The 16,611-nt window shown below is 40.4% G+C and overlaps 2 protein-coding genes across 5 annotated transcripts in view; both read left to right on the top strand.

The window, feature by feature from the left end:
* The first annotated feature begins 855 nt into the window (after nucleotides 1-855).
* On the top strand, nucleotides 856-11,033 carry atg4da (autophagy related 4D, cysteine peptidase a). Of its 2 annotated transcripts, none has more exons than XM_034687822.1 (11): nucleotides 856-1,339; nucleotides 3,081-3,348; nucleotides 3,457-3,540; nucleotides 3,826-3,999; nucleotides 4,524-4,875; nucleotides 4,985-5,049; nucleotides 5,202-5,353; nucleotides 5,458-5,536; nucleotides 7,346-7,422; nucleotides 7,594-7,713; nucleotides 8,996-11,033. In XM_034687822.1, exons 2-11 carry the CDS (start codon nucleotides 3,132-3,134, stop codon nucleotides 9,176-9,178), a joined length of 1,503 nt encoding a protein of 500 aa, XP_034543713.1. In that variant the 5' UTR covers nucleotides 856-1,339; nucleotides 3,081-3,131; the 3' UTR covers nucleotides 9,179-11,033. The 2 variants fall into 2 exon arrangements, with proteins under 2 accessions (XP_034543713.1, XP_034543714.1); XM_034687823.1 differs by having other exon boundaries at nucleotides 958-1,307.
* A 780-nt stretch (nucleotides 11,034-11,813) lies between these two features.
* The window catches only part of LOC117816378 (transcription activator BRG1), a 30,357-nt gene continuing 25,559 nt past the window's right edge, over nucleotides 11,814-16,611 (top strand). The window contains exons 1-4 of one of the 3 annotated variants that reach the window (XM_034688604.1): nucleotides 11,814-11,909; nucleotides 12,482-12,735; nucleotides 13,531-13,663; nucleotides 14,371-14,922. In XM_034688604.1, coding sequence (XP_034544495.1) covers nucleotides 12,520-12,735; nucleotides 13,531-13,663; nucleotides 14,371-14,922 — 901 coding nt within the window. In that variant the 5' untranslated portion in view covers nucleotides 11,814-11,909; nucleotides 12,482-12,519. Of the gene's footprint in view, nucleotides 12,015-12,481; nucleotides 12,736-13,530; nucleotides 13,664-14,370; nucleotides 14,923-16,611 lie in introns of all 3 variants that reach the window. The other 2 variants (XM_034688605.1, XM_034688603.1) reach the window with 2 other exon arrangements.

Below are 16,611 nucleotides of genomic sequence, written 5' to 3'. Positions count from 1 at the left end.
CTCACTTCTTTATTCTAGTGTCCTGTGGTAATAGCCCTGCAACCAGCTACTCTTATTTTACCTCTGTACCCTTTTTTGTCTTCACTATAAATATGGGTGAACATAAATAAGTAGACTATTTTTTTTTCCTGCAATTGCAGCTGTGAATAATAATAACATACTCTGCTGTAGGACAGTTAGACTGAGCTCATATTATCCAGACAGACAAGAAAGTAAGTACAAGGAAAACTGTTTCAAAAAACAAAATAAAAACAGCACAAGTGTAAGGGAACACACTTTTTATTTGACTTAGAAAGGCAGATTGATTTACAAAAACTGAGTATGAAAACAAGCTGATTGTCTACAACAAGACAACCAAATACAATACTGAAAGCTATTCATTAAACCAATGTTTTTATGCTCAGGTAGAATGCCACAAGTGGAAATGCCCACTGTAATTGTTTTAACTCTTGTACTTATTTTATTTTTAAATGTCACTTAAAAATATTGGACTTCCATAGCACCTATCTGTCACACAAAAAATCTATCCCTTTACTTCCATATGGTTAGTACCGAAGAGGATAAGGGCCACTGAAAAAAAAAAATTAAAATTAAGGTAATTTTTATTATTATTAATCTGAGAAAAAGTCAGAATTCTGACTTTAATCCCAGAATTCTGTCTTTTTTCTCAGAATTCTGAGTTTTTTTTTCTCAGAATTCTGACTTTAACTTCAGAATTCTGTCTTTTTCTCAGAATTCTGAGTTTTTTTCTCAGAATAATAAAAGAAATAATAATTTTAAAATTGGACCTTTATTTATTTTTATTTTTTTCAGTGGCCCTAATCCTCTTCCGTAATTAGTAGCCTTGGTTACAGATTACATAACTTTTTAACCAATAGTAGCACTACAACATTTATAATTAGAGCACTGTCCAATCGGATTCCTCACAGTGATCATTTCAACCAATGGGGAGCGTCAGGGAAGGACAACAGGAAGTAAATGCCCTCTAGTGTCAAACAGAGATGCTAAAGTGGCGTTCGGACAGGAGTGTTTCACAGCCGGTGGCTACATACTCGATTGTCTCCTTTAAAGCGTTTACAAAGAAGCTCGTTTGTGGACTTCGGGGGCTCGTATCGCACTGACAGACTTTTTCTATGGGAGATCTTTGATCAGTCCAGTTCGAATGCTAGTAAGCTAACGCCGGGGGGCTAGCTTTTTGTAATGCTGAAGTTAGCTAGCTTTAGCACGCTAATACACTGAATTATCGGCGACTGCAGTCCGAGTGCGAGGAGAGAGAACACTGCTGAAATGATTCAACCTACTTCAAGGTATAGACCAAACTAACCGCCTTTGACAGCAGGTATGTTGTTATAAGCTGGTTTTAATCATTTTATATTTGCTCTGTTTGAAGGAGGAGCACGGGTACAGCGGTCACTTGATTATCAGGCTTTGATGCCATGTAAGCAGATAAAACATTTCTGCTGTATTAGATTGTATAGACGTCAAAAAATACTCATGTATGGAAATTTCCAGAGAGGGTGTTTGTCATAAAGCCCGATGACTAATTCTTGGTCCTGCGACATAAAAACCAGCACTTGTGTCGTGACAGATCTATCTCTCTCCTGTAGTGAATAATTGCACTAGTTTTCCAACAGCTAGATCTACAATGATGAATAATGACAGCCACCATAATCAGATGACTTTCACAGACGCTGAGAAAGGCTGACATGGTGGTTGTCAAATGCTGATCACATGATGGTTTTTTCTTCACAGAAATATTCCCTTTATTGTAATCTGTGACTCCACGCCGTGCTTCTGTTTTCTGGTGAAACTACAACTCATCAGTTTCAGGGCGGCTTGGGAAAGCCATATGTACTTTCTTTTGTGTTTTGTGCATTGTGAAATAAGTAGTTGACAACACATGACTCAAGTTTACACTGTCAGTGTTTTGTTTGTTTGTTTGTACTTTTAAGGAAGTGAGCACCTGCCTTTGGCTTGAAGGCTGGTTATTCTCGTTGCAGTGCAATATAACCACGTGATTTTAATAGCATGAAACTTCTTTCATAGCCTAAGAAATGCAGTTTGATAAATAATCCATCCAAAAAAAAAACTAACACTTAGCCTTTTCAGGGGTTTTCTACTGGAGCTGGAGGTAATTACTACAAGTGTGTTAAAAATGGTTGCATTTACAGGAAAATCTCTTGTTGAACTTTAAACCAGTTAGCCTTACTGATATCAGATAATAGTTTGAAATCAGAACAAAAGATGCCATGTTTCAATTACTGTATTCTTGCAACTTAAATCTCAGATTTTAAAGATGATCTAATCCAAGTTTCCAAACATTGAATTACTTTCATTTAGCTAAAAAGTTGTATACAGTGTCTTTCAATAGATGCAACCATGTGGATAGAACCCTCAAAAATGAGACTCATGAAGGTAGAACTACTGTAGTTTGAATAAGCTGAACACCCTGACTGATATTGTTAGACTTAAAATTGTTTTAGAGACGGAGATTTTCAATTTAAACTGCTAGTTTTAAGTTTCATTCATGATTAATTGACTTAGATGCTAAGTACAACTGGTCGGAGTACAGTACACCTAAGTTTTCTCCTCTAAAAGCACACAGCCAGGAAACCAGAATGTGAAGTTCTGAACAAGTTAATATATAACATCGTCCTTTCACTTGTTTTGTCACTATCTCATTTACACTTTAGAGGAACCATTTTACCAAAGCTAGTCAGGAAAAGACAGTGATTATCAGAATCACAAATTTTCCTCTTTACAGCAGATCCTCGATCCAGATAAGTTACATAAACATTTAACAGAGAGACAGAGTATGAAACATAAGGAAGAGTAATATCTCACTTTACGGATTGACAGACATGCACTGTGTTTGATAAAAGGGGTAAACGTAGGAATGTTATGATATTTATGTGGAGAGGCAAAGCTCATCGCTTGTGTTAGGTAAAAGTACAAATATTTAACATTAAGAAAATCTGAAGTTTAACAAGATGAACTTTTTCAGGGAAAGAATGTAAACTATCGTCAAAAGTCAATCATTTACCTCATCCTCTGATTTTCTTGTCTACATTTCTCTTCAGTTCTGTGTTGCAATGAGGATCACCAAAGTGCAGCTCTGAGGACTCAGAGACATGAACTCGGTTTCCCCCAGTGCAGCACAGTACGTAGGGGGAGTGATGCAGGATGAGCTGGGGGAGAGCCGGCGGCAGCAGCCCTTGGAACGGCAGGGCAGCTTCGGTCTTCAGCCATCACAGACACAAGATCCGAGCAGAGAAGCAAGCGGAGAGCCTGATGAGATGGACAAACTGAAAGCCAAACTGATGTCAGCATGGAACAATGTCAAATATGGTTTGTAATATTGTCTTTAAGTATGAGTTTGTCTTCCTTTTCTAAGTGCATGTGTTTATCATTATGGACATTATGTATAATTTTGTCCCCCCCTGTCTACTCCTGTAGGATGGACTGTAAAGTCTAAAACCTCCTTCAATAAAACATCGCCTGTTACTGTCCTGGGACATTCATACCTGCTCAACAGTGAAGGTAAGCTCCAAATCCATAATTTTAACCTTCAGTTTAATCTTTTTATAATAAAAAAATATGTCCTGCTAGTTGTTGCAGTATTTCTTCGTTTGATGAGAGGTGCAGACCCAAGGTGCTGCATTGATGTCTGTTTTGGTTAACCACAGAGGTTTAACTGTTTTCATGTGAAGGCTGGTAGGGTTTACATCACTAGAAGACCAGAAAAAACATTTTCTCCTTCACTTTAATTTCATTGACATGCACTTTTTTCTTTTTCGGTTCCTCGATCTGCTGTCCTCCTCTCAGATGAGGTGGAGCGGTTTGGACTGGCGTTTGTGTCCAGGATCTGGCTGACTTACAGGAGGGAGTTCCCTCAGCTGGAGGGCTCCACGTGGACCACAGACTGTGGCTGGGGCTGTATGCTGCGCAGTGGGCAGATGCTGCTGGCACAGGGACTCCTGGTTCATTTGATGCCGAGAGGTTTGTCTTTTTGACATTAATCTGCAGTTTTAAAAGATGAGGGAATTTTATCACAAAGATGTAAGCAAGTTTGTCTTGGGATGTTTAAACAGATTTGCCCTCCTATTTGATTTTTGGAACATTAAGGTGTTCAAAGTACTTGAAAAGTCCATCAAGACTCAATCTAGCCTCCTTGCTTCTTTTTAAACTCCTGTGCTAACCTCCAGCACAAGTTGTTTTTTACTTAGTTTCACCCACATGTTCTTGTTTGAGTTGAAGGAGGTTATATAACAAAATAACATTACCATTAATGATCCAATTTAATAAAGGTGAAGAAAACACTCCAGACCTGATTGTTTAGTGAGCTATAGACCGAGATAACAAGTCACACTCACACACGTACTGAGGAGAGGCCAAAGATCCCTCCTCCTTTATGCCAAATAATTCTGAAAAGTGAGTCAGTGAAATTCTGTGATCATGTTAAAATAATGTAAACCATATACAGCATTTACTTCACTACTGTCTTCTATCTTTGTATTTTGTAGATTGGGTTTGGCCAGATGCTCAGCAGCTAACCGATGTGGACTTTGAGATGTTCAGACCTCGTTCCCCAGCTCGGGCTGGAGGAGTTCCCATCCCCTCCTTTGGCTCTCCTCGAGGATCCAACACCCCTGAGAAATCCTCGACAAATGATCAGGGGCCCAAATGCAGCCAGAAAAAGAGGTCTGAGTCTGTGAGGGACAGGCAGGCAGAGCCCATCCACCACAAACTGCTCACCTGGTTTGGGGATCAGCCCCCAGCACCTTTTGGGGTTCACCAGCTAGTGGAAATTGGCAAAAGTTCAGGGAAGAAGGCTGGTGACTGGTACGGCCCCTCTATAGTGGCTCACATCATACGGTAAGAGTAGTAGTGGAGGTTTTGTTTCTATAAGCAGGATGTTTTTTTTGTGATTTCGGTTGCTGCCTCACCTAAACATTGATGACAGTTATGAATATATTTGTATCAGGAAAGCAGTAGCCAAAACGTCTGCTGTCCACAACCTGGCAGTTTACGTGGCTCAAGATTGTACAGGTGAGAGCTCTGTTAACACACGGAGTACAAGTTAATCATTTCTCTTTTTATGAGGTAACAATGTGTCCACTTCCTTAGAAATATCTCACCTGAAGAAGTTTGCATACATGTGCTTTAAAGTGCTTCCCCTCTCCTGTTTCTGTGCAATGCAGTGTACAAAGAGGATGTGGTGCGTCTATGTGACCTGTCGCTAAACCAGACTCCCCCGGATTTGTCCAACCAAGCCTGGAAGTCTGTCATCATACTGGTGCCTGTACGGCTGGGAGGGGAGGCCATTAATCCGTCCTACATTGAATGTGTGAAGGTCTGAAAATATGAGAACAATGCTTCCTAAAGATTTGCTGCCTCACTTGAATTTTCTCCCAAATCTCTGAGCATAATACTGAATAGCTTTGCTGTCATTCTCAGAACATCCTAAAGCTGGAGTGCTGTATTGGAATAATTGGAGGAAAACCAAAGCATTCACTTTACTTCATGGGCTTTCAAGGTAAAGACCAGCCTCTTCTTGTTTATAACTGTATCTGGAATCACACTGAATAACTTTTACAGTCATTAGTTAGGACAATTTTCAGAGGGATCCATCTTTTCTTTTACAGTGTAGATATTAAACTGAACTGAACAAGTTAAAGCATGTGATGTTTTTCCATTCAAACAAAGAAAAGGTGCCTCATGTCTGTGTGCTCACAGCAGGAGTTTATAAATTACATAGAATGTATAAAAACTGGAGAGGAGAATCTTGTGGTTTCCCATTTTTTATTTTCTCAAGCCTCAAAGAAAATGTCACCTGTGCCAATATTCCAAATGTGTTTATTTTCAGCACTCAGAGATTGATGCAAGATTCCAACTAAGTTTGTCCCAATAAAAAGTAAAATACATTTGAGATAAATTTGTAATTCTTACACCAGAAAATGAATACTTAAAGACAAACCCAAAACAAGTGGCAGTGATTTTCTTTCTTTGAATCGCGGTTCCTCCAGCATCTGGAAAGCCTAGATGGTGAAATTTCTGAACAGAAATAAAAAAAACATCTAATAAGACCGTTCCAGCCTAATGCTCTCTATAACTATAAGCTCATTATCTCACTCTGAAATTCACAGTATTTGTTTAGGCTCCCTTAGAAATGAAACCAACAGTTTCATTTCTCTATTTTTTTTTTCCATATTCACCTCTTGAAGACCCCCGTGTTTTAAAAACTATGAATAACATCATCTTCAGTCAAAACAATGAACCAGCATTCATTGGGTACAGCAAGCAAGAGCTGTGACTAAAAGTAGCTATTCTCCCAATGTTTGGTGTTAGAGAGGGAAGGTGAGTGAAGAATGGTCAAAACCTCTTCCTCCTTCTCGTGTTACTGCTCCGGTTTGTCTCATGACTGAAGAAAAAAATGGGCATGATCAGGAATGTGTTTCTCTGTTCTTCATACAGTAATGTTAAAAAACAGAACTAAGGCCTGTTGAAGGGTTAAAGAAAGTTTAAATCTTTAATAGTATAAAAGTGGCTGAAAGATTTATTTGTGCATGAAATAGCAGTTTAAACCTTACAGAATCTTTGTTTTTACTGGATTACTTTCAGTGTTCAGAGTAACTACAGTGTTTATGAGCATGACCCCCCCCCCCCCCCCCCCCCCCCAAATGACAATTTGCAATAACTATAAAGATTATCACATCCAGAGGGCATTTTGTGACCAGGCATGTCTGACTTCATTCTCCATTATCTTTTGTGCTGGAACAATTCCTTCTGTACAGTTATAACAGTAGCAAAACTCCTAACAGGTCGGTCATGTGAGGAGTGTAGACAAGCCTGTTAAAATGTAAATAAGATTATTGTTCTTCTTGAAACAAACAAAACAACTTTGCAATGTAACAACTGCTCAGAGAGCTCAGACCCTGTGAACCAGAAAATAACTGTTTTCTGAAAAAAAAATTCTTGGTAATCATTGATATCTTATTACTGGAAATATGATTACTAGTCATGGTGACATTCAGTAGGAGGAGGGAAAATAAGATTGGAAATCAATCAATTCTGCAGAAAAACAAATGTTATTTTGGGTCTTCCACTTCCAGTAGACTTTTTTTGTGTGCTAGTTTCTAATGATTTTTGGGGAAGTTGCAGATTATGGCACCAGGCATTAATGCCGCCCTCAAACATGGCAGCTGCTGCTGTGGTCAACAGTTAGCAGAATATAGAAACAGCAGATATATGACTGAGCTGTTTATGTCTGGCAGTTCTCAGGTTTATACACTGCTCTCTGTTTTGATTCTCTGTGTTTTTCTGATTCCTTCCTCCTGTCTGTCAGACGAGCAGCTGCTGTATCTGGACCCTCACTACTGCCAGCCTGTGGTCGATGTCTCACAAGTCAACTTCTCATTGGAGGTTGGTTCCTCTGCTTCTGTGTGTCTCTCTGCAGTCTGCCTTTTCTTTTTATGTTCTTTATTCTTGTACCATGTGGCTTTTATACTCAACAGGTTTTTTTTTTGCTGTGGAGAGGGTTTAAGGCAACATGTTCCATCAGGAGCTTTTATTGATCTCTGTGTTTCTCTCTAGTCATTCCACTGTAGCTCTCCCAAAAAGATGCCCTTCAACCGCATGGATCCCAGCTGCACCATCGGCTTTTATGCCAAGAACAAGAAAGACTTTGAGTCCCTCTGTTCTGCTGTCAGTGAGGTGGGTTATTTTACAACCTTCTCATCAAATAAAGGATTTAAAGTTTCCAAAAAGTAAGTGATGGAGGAAATATCTTATCTCATGTTGAGAAACATATTTGGGCTAACCACGAGTGGGGCGCTGTTGGCCTAGCAGTTTGAGAAAGCGCCCCATATACAGAGGCTGTAGTCCTCGTTGCAGTAGTCCCTAGTTTGAGTCCCGGGCTTGACCATTTGCTGCATGTCTTCCCCCACACTCTACTTGCCACATTTCCTGTCTCTCTTCAGCTATCCTATTTAATAAACACTCCCAAAAACACACCTTTTTAAAGAGTTTAAAAAACAGGATCAAGCTTGAGATTCTGTTTTTAGAGAATTATTTCATTTTATAGTAAGTTACTTTCCCTCAGCTGCAGCTTATGTGGCAAATCCAAACAAAAAAAAAGAAGCCAGGTACAAGGGCTGTATATTTGTTTAGTTACACGTCTTAAGTAGTTGGTTTTAAAGAGGAAAAATGAAAGAAAACAAAATGATTACAGTGTTTATAAAAATGTAACTGGCGTAGTGCTGCCAAAACGTATTGAGGGCTCTAAAGAGATATACTTAAAAATGCTGCACACCCTAAAGTTTGTATCTTCGTGATCCTTTTAGGCTTTCCTTATACTCAGTGCAGTGATGTAGCCTCTCTCCATCCCTCTGAGCTGCTCATATCATTTCATTTTACTGTCCTAAAGCAAGAACATTGTATTTCATGGATAAGAGGTAAATTCCCCTCCTTCTCTCAAACTATCTGGTCTCTGCAGAGCCTTGTGATTCTGCTTATCAAAGGACAGTCAGATTGAAGTCCTAGGACAGGGGTCAGTACAGGATTTAAAGAAAATGTTTCTTTCCCAAGCAGGCAGAGTACAATTTAATAGTACACAAATATACAAACAAAATATCCCTGTAAAACCCCTGGCTCAGACTAATAGATAAATGACTATTTTTCTAGTTTGTCAGACAGACTTCAAAAATGTGAATTCTGAATTCTTTACAAAAAGCTCTTGAATTTGTGGAGTTGAAAACAAGACAAAAATCTTAAGACGTCAGCTGACTTGCAAAGTAATTTAAACTTTGTAATAAAATTGATAATTGAACTCTGGCTTTATTTTGGCTCTCAGAAAATGTATTTGAACCAGATCACCTTGATTTAATAATCATGCTCTCTGTTGACAGTAGTTTATTGCTGTTGTCTGTGTACTTGGCATATCCTGTGTAGTGTTTTTGCACTATTTATCTTGACAAGTTTAGCTTCTTTCCATCAGGCCCTGTCCTCGACAAAAGAAAAGTACCCAATCTTCACCTTCGTGGAGGGCCAGAGTCAGGATTATGGACTTGAGGGTCACAGCAGCTATCACAGCGGACCTCCAGCCCACATTCTGCCGCCAGGGGGAAAACATGGCAGGAGTAACAACAGAAGAAACAGTGATGAGTTTGTCTTCCTGTAAGGATGCTCTCTCAGCTCTCATCTGTAGGGGGCAGAAGAGGACATTTCTTTTCCTTTCAAAGGGAAGGATGGTGCAGCTGCAAGGCAACACATTTGTGCTTTATCGCCTTCAATGGAAATGAAAACTGGTGGACTCTGTCTTCACCTTAGTGTGGACGGGTATTATAAGCTAACAGGCATTAGTGGGTGTTGGCTGGAGTTTTTTTTACTGGGCAAAAGCATTATTTTGGAACGGATAATAGAATGATTTTTGATTCACTTGATCAGACCCCTGAAAAGCCTCAAAGTTGAGTTTGTTTGAGTAAACTGAAGTGCTTCAAAGTACTTAAATACACTCTTATTACTGTTTCTTTGTTCTGGAAGAAACTTGATGCACTGAAGGTGATGTGTGGTCTTTAAAATATTTAAAGGTGCAGTGTGTAGGATTTAGCAGCATTTAACAAAACAAACTTGGTAGAAATGCAATATGATATTCATAAGTATGTCTGAATTAGTGTTTAATCACCCTCATATAAAAATGATTTTGTTTATGTTGACTTGGAATGAGTTTTTTATATCTACAGAGAAGCAGGCTACCAACTTGCACCGCCGTGTTTCTACAAAAGCACAGAGCGGGCAAACTAGGAACATACACATTTTGTATGAAGTGAGTGTCCATCCAAAATCACCGGTCGGGAGACAGAAGGGGTTGTTGTGCGCAAAATAATTTGTACTGATAGACATTTTTGTTGGTAATAATTTGGCCTTTATCATGCATCACTGGAGCTTTTTGTCTTTGAAGGCCACCGTTGGTTCATCAATAAGAGGGGTAAGCAAGAAAGTGTTTCAATCTAGAATCTGATGACTAGATTTGGCTAAATACTCCCTTTTCTGCACACTGTACCTTTAGTTAATTTACTGGTGGTAGAGGAGGGAGCCTGATATTGTTCTTGACCTGTATTATAGACCACCTGCTGTAAATCTCCTGTTTATTTTTCGTTCTTTATGTATGTATTTATCAGATTTATGGATGTGTTTTTGTGTGTGAGAGAGTCAGTGTGATGTAGCTTATTTGTTTAGTCTTCACTGAGTATTCTGCTGTATTTAGGAGTATGTTGCACTTACACAGAGGTTTCAAATTCTTCCAAGTTTAATCTTAAAAAGATGAATATATATTGTTATGTTGCAATCTGACCCAAATTTCGCACAACTGACTGGAGTCTTAATTTCCCCACATGCTTTGGCTGTCTTTTTCTCTGATCATTAAGAATAAAACACTTACAGAAATCTGCTGTTATAGTTCTCATAAAGGGCTATGTCAGCTGCAATGTTAAGGGAGAAAATAAATTACCTTTGATTGAAGACGGATGTTTATAAAATGCGGCTTGTCAAATGATGCAGGTTAAATAATCAGGATACATTTAAAACCCAAAGTAAAACTCAGAACAGTCTCTGCTCATAAGTTCAGGTTGAGAGCTTTACTTGGGAAAATTGTTCAGTTATCGAGATCGGCTGAACTTGAATGGTGTTTTGTTTGCATCTTAAAGCCTCTTGCAATATCGTGTTTTCTTGTCCCTTTTTTTTTTTACATGAATGCTACTTCTGCAAGTTGCACTACTACTGTTTTTTTGTCCTGATTAAACTTCACAACACTGGAATCACATTTAACGTGTACCTAGCTCTTTTAAAGTCTAGTTTTTAAAAAGCTTCGGTCTCTTTGGTTTTTAATGTTAAATCTTAAAATGTCATTGTCTCAGATGAGTCTGTAACCCACCTTTGTTTTGCAGGTCATCCCCTGTAAGAAATATCTTTATACTGTGTTCAATGGAGGGATGTCAAATGTTTCAGCAGATTAAACTTAAAGGCTGTAGATGATACTCTTATCGGTCAGTTCCATGGTTTCATCACATTTCATTTTTTTACTGATTATAAAACACAACAAATCAAGAGTGGCAACCTTCATAGCCGAGCAATCCAAATATATATTTTGGCATCAAATGGCTTAACCTAAATTGAAAAGAATAGAAAAGAATGAAGGCTTTGGACTTATATTTCTCACTTCCGCCTTTTCCTAAGTTACAATTTGCTAAATTCTCTAGACAGGCTTTGTAGAAAATAATGTACCTTCAAGACATCACCACATCCAGCAAACTCCAACAGGACTTTTTCTTTGTTGAATGCAAAACTATATAGAGGCTTTATTGTGTTGGGATTCAGAGAAAACTTTACATGTTAAAATACATTTTAAAAAAGGTCTTCCAAAAAACTTAAATTATTCTAGCTTGTTCTTTTATAATCTCTTTATACCAAAACTAGTCAAATTGAAAAAACCACTACAAAAATCCCGAGTACTCATGGCCAAGAACATGACCATGTAACAGCTGAATATACAACTGTCAATACACGACAATATTGAATAGAACTAGTTGTAGATCAAAAGCTAGAATAATTGAGGACATTATTTGAAGATTACGTGTTTTAATCTTCAAGTATGTGTGATAAAACATGTTCTTGGTTCATTTATTTATTAATTTTAATGACAAAACTGTTTTACCAGTAAATGATGATCTTAAATACTTAAAAATGTAAAATTATTCCCTGATGCATATTGTGACTCGGGCCCTGCTGTCGCTGCGCACGCATGCGCGCTGCCGGACAGCCGTGACTAGACATTCGGTCATAGAAACGGTGGAGGGGGCGCTCGAGCCACGTCGGTGAAACAAATCAACGCTTGAAGGCTGATTTCAAAGAGGGTGAGTAGACTAATTGCGACAACTGCTGCGCATTCTTTAATCTCCCTCAAATACAAACTCGGGAGCGTAGATGTCCATGCAGAACCGCCTGTCCTGTTGATGCGGGTAGGTCAGTCTCACAAGCACAGTCCGCCATTCCCCTTTTTTTATGTTTAACGAGACACCCTTTCATGGTCTGACAGGGCAAATTCTCAGTAGCATGGGCTCATGTGCATAATTTACTGTATTTCCCCATGCAAGTGCAGTGGTAGACCCGGCAGCTCTTATTGCATATGCACCGAACTGGTTATTTGCTGCAGCACGAGGAATCTTCATCTGGGGGCGTTGGACAGAATTCACCCCAATCCTGCAAAGATTATGCGCACACATTAATTGATCAGAGTAGCGAAGTTAGAGGCAGATGTGCAGTGTCAATTTTTTTATTTTCTTTCTTTTTTTTTTAAGTATTGTCACATCCAACCCCTGAATAAATTTTATCAACACTTGTCACCTTTGCATATTGCATTGCCAATGTCTGACTTTTCAAATATCTATTCCTCTTCTGTCATATCCTCCCACCTTCTCTCCATCAGGTCCCTGCTGCTCAGGCAAGAGCAGGTGATCCAGGGTGATGTCCACGCCAGATCCCCCCATGGGAGGCACACCTCGTCCAGGTCCTTCACCTGGTCCTGGTCCCTCTCCTGGGGCCATGCTTGGCCCCAGCCCTGGGCCCTCTCCAGGCTCCTCCCACAGCATGATGGGCCCCAGTCCTGGCCCTCCCCCTTCTGGACACTCACAGCCTGGACCTTCTGGTTATGGCCAGGACAGCATGCATGCTCTGCATAAAGTAAGAATGTGCAAACATGAACTTCCCACTGAGACACAACAACACAGTTTTTTCAGTCCTTAACAAAATAGTGAGTGTCAGGCAGCAGTAACGTTGACATATAGTTTTAATGCATTTGGTTTAATGTATGCATATTAAGGACTTTAAACATCACATTCACATAACAAGAGGGTGATCTTTAGACTTTCATGCACCAGTGTAAAGATCAATTCAGCAGCAAAACTTAAAACTGGACTAAGGGGGATTACGTGTCAGATTTACTGAATAAATTACTAAATAATATTCCCGTTATCCTTCAAAAAATATTTATTCTATGTTCAGGAACGTATTGTAATTTCCCTATATGACTCCAGTATTCTGGAAGTTTACATTAGTATTATACTACAGAAATTCCCAGAAATACCTGCAGCTGCATATCCATACTAGTGAGAAGAGCACATACTCCTCTACCAAATTTTCACCAAGCAGTTCTCTCAACCATTCAGTGTTTATTTGTATAACTCTAAACTTCCAATAATACTCTTTGTTATAATATACAGAGGGACCCAAGAGAAATCCACTAGGAGCAAGCACCTGGCAACAGTAGCATGGGAAATTTGTCCTTTTTACAGGCAGAAACCCTGAGCAGAACCAGACACAGCCATCTACCATAACTGCCATATTTGTATACATTGTCTGACAACATTTTATGTGGTGTTTAATGTGTTTTTCCATAGCTGAATTTTCAGTTTGAAGCTGCAACAAGCTGATCATTTGTCGACAGTGGCACATTTAACCCCATTTGACCCCCCTCAGCCCATGGAGAGCATGCATGAGAAGAGCCTGAGTGAGGAAAGCCGCTTCAGTCAGATGAAGGGAATGTCTATGAGGCAGGGTGGGCACAGTGGTATGGGCCCCCCACCCAGTCCTCTAGACCAACACTCACAGGGTAGGCAACTTCATCCTTTCCAGGATTGTGTAAGGGAACTTGCATGACACATCTGTAATGGTGTGATCATGTGGGGTGGCTGGTTCATAGGGAGTGTCTCTGCTGTTGCAACTTATGAAATCAGTTTAGAGCAATTCTTTTCACACTTTTTAGAGTGTTGCTTTTAACATCAAAACATCAAACAAGGGCAGCTAGCTGAAGCAAAAGTGATTTGATGTTTCAAGTAATGATTGTTTTCTTTGTCCTCAGCATGCAGCTTGATATGAGGAAAGGGACACTTGTAAAAATAAACAGTTAATTTAATGGGCTTAGCTCTGTGATGTAACAGTTTGGGATTTGAATTGTCAGAATTTCACTTCAGTTTATTATGAAATGCTTCAGACTTAAGTTTAAAGAAGTCTCTCAACATCTTGGGAAGTCAACTCTCATGTCTTTGTGGTAAATGTGGAGCTTCAGGCAGCAGCTACTGAGCTTACCTAGTTTAAAGACAGGATCCAGCACTGTTAAAGCTCACTAACATGCCATGGAGGTGTTTATTGCATCCAATAACTACACAGCACAAATCACAGAGACAAGAGTTTGTGGTATTAAGAAGGTTATGTGTTTTAAGTGTTCTTTTTTATCAGTTGCAGTAACTCCTTGCAATCTCCAATGACTGCCAGAAATCCTACAGCATCATTGTGTGTATTTCTGTCTGCTTCTTCCAGGTTACCACTCTCCTTTAGGTGGATCTGACCACTCCAGCCCTGTCCCTTCAAATGGCCCTCCCTCTGGTCCCCTCATGCCTTCCTCCTCCTCTTCCTCCTCCTCTGGTGGTCCCAGCTCTGCCTCGGCACCTTTAGATGGTCCCAGTGGAGACCAACACACTCTGGGTCCAAATAACCGGCCTGGCCCTCCAGGCAGCTCCGGCCCAGGCCCCAGTCCTGGCCCCAATCTCGGCCCCAGTGTTCCCAGTCTTGGACCTGGGCTTGAATCAGGGGGCCCTACAGTTCCTGGTGGCCCTGGTGGCCCTACTCCCTTTAACCAGAATCAGCTCCACCAACTCAGAGCCCAGATCATGGCTTATAAGATGCTCGCGCGGGGTCAGCCCCTGCCGGACCACCTCCAGATGGCTGTCCAGGGGAAGAGGCCAATGCCTGGGATGCAGCAGCAGCCGATATCTAGCCTGGGTCCTGTAGGTGGAGGCGGGCCGGGTGGTGGACCAGCAGGACCCGGGTCAGGGCCTGGGCCAATGGGCTCAGGCTACAGTCGAGCTCATGGTGGGCATTTATTGTGAATATCTAAATTGCCAAGCTACAGTGGGGCAAAAAAGTATTTAGTCAGCCACTGATTTAACAAGTTCTCCCACTTAGAAATATGAGAGAGGTCTGTAATTTTCATCAGAGGTACACTTCAACTATGAGAGACAAAATGTGAAAAAAAATCCAGGAAATCACATTGTAGGATTTTCAAAGCATTTATTTGTAAATTATGGTGGAAAATAAGTATTTGGTCAATAACAAAAGTTCAACTCAATACTTTGTAACATAACCTTTGTTGGCAATGACAGAGGTCAAACGTTTCCTGTAAGTCTTCACCAGGTTTGCACACACTAGCTGGTATTTTGGCCCATTCCTCCATGCAGATCTCCTCTAGAGCAGTGATGTTTTGGGGCTGTCGCTGGGCAACACAGACTTTCAACTCCCTCCACAAATCTTCTATGGGGTTGAGGTCTGGAGACTGGCTGGGCCACTCCAGGACCTTGAAATGCTTTTTACGGAGCCACTCCTTCGTTGCCCGAGCGGTGTGTTTGGGATCATTGTCATGCTGGAAGACCCAGCCACGTTCCATCTTCAATGCTCTCACTGATGGAAGGAGGTTTTGGCTTAAAATCTCACGATACATGGCCCCGTTCATTCTTCTCTTAACAGGGATCCGTCGTCCTGCCCCCTTTGCAGAAAAACAGCCCCAAAGCATGAGGTTTCCACCCCCATGCTTCACAGTAGGTATCGTGTTCTTGGGATGCAACTCGGCATTCTTCTTCCTCCAGACATGACGAGTTGAGTTTTTACCAAAAAGTTCTATTTTGGTTTCATCTGACCACATGATATTCTCCCAATCCTCTTCTGGATCATCCATATGCTCTCTGGCAAACTTCAGACGGGCCAGGACATGTACTGGCTTAAGCAGGGGGACACGCCTGGCGCTGCAGGATTTGAGTCCCTCTCGGTGTAGTGTGTTACTGATGGTAGCCTTTGTTACTTTGGTCCCAGCTCTCTGCAGGTCATTCATCAGGTCCCTCCGTGTAGTTCTGGGATTTTTGCTCACCGTTCTCATGATCATTTTGACCCCACGGGATGAGCTTTCTTACAATTGCTCCCACAGTTGATTTATTCACACCAACCTGCTTGCCTATTGTAGATTCACTCTTCCCAGCCTGGTGCAGGTTCACAATTTTCTTCCTGGTGTCCTTCGACAGCTCTTTGGTCTTGGCCATGGTTGAGTTTGGAGTCTGACTGTTTGAGGCTGTGGACAGGTGTCTTTTATACAGATAACGAGTTCAAACAGGTGCCATTAATACAGGTAACGAGTGGAGGAGAGAAGAGCTTCTTAAAGAAGAAGTTACAGGTCTGTGAGAGCCAGAAATCTTGCTTGTTTGGGGGGGGACCAAATACTTATTTTCCACCATAATTTACAAATAAATTCTTTAAAAATCCTACAATGTGATTTCCTGGATTTTTTTTCTCATTTTGTCTCTCATAGTTGAAGTGTACCTCTGATGAAAATTACAGACCTCTCTCATCTTTCTAAGTGGGAGAACTTGCAAAATCAGTGGCTGACTAAATACTTTTTTGCCCCACTGTATATCCTACAGTCTGATTTTTTATATAAGACAAATTTCTTTTATTTAAAGACCTGTGCTATTTCTGAACAGTTGGACTCATGAGAATCTTTACTTATCTTTTTCT

This window comes from Notolabrus celidotus, chromosome 7 (assembly GCF_009762535.1).
Source record: "Notolabrus celidotus isolate fNotCel1 chromosome 7, fNotCel1.pri, whole genome shotgun sequence".
In the NCBI taxonomy this organism is placed as follows: domain Eukaryota; kingdom Metazoa; phylum Chordata; class Actinopteri; order Labriformes; family Labridae; genus Notolabrus; species Notolabrus celidotus.
The sequence above is the reverse complement of the archived record's forward strand: the minus strand, read 5'-3'. Positions and strand labels throughout refer to the sequence as shown.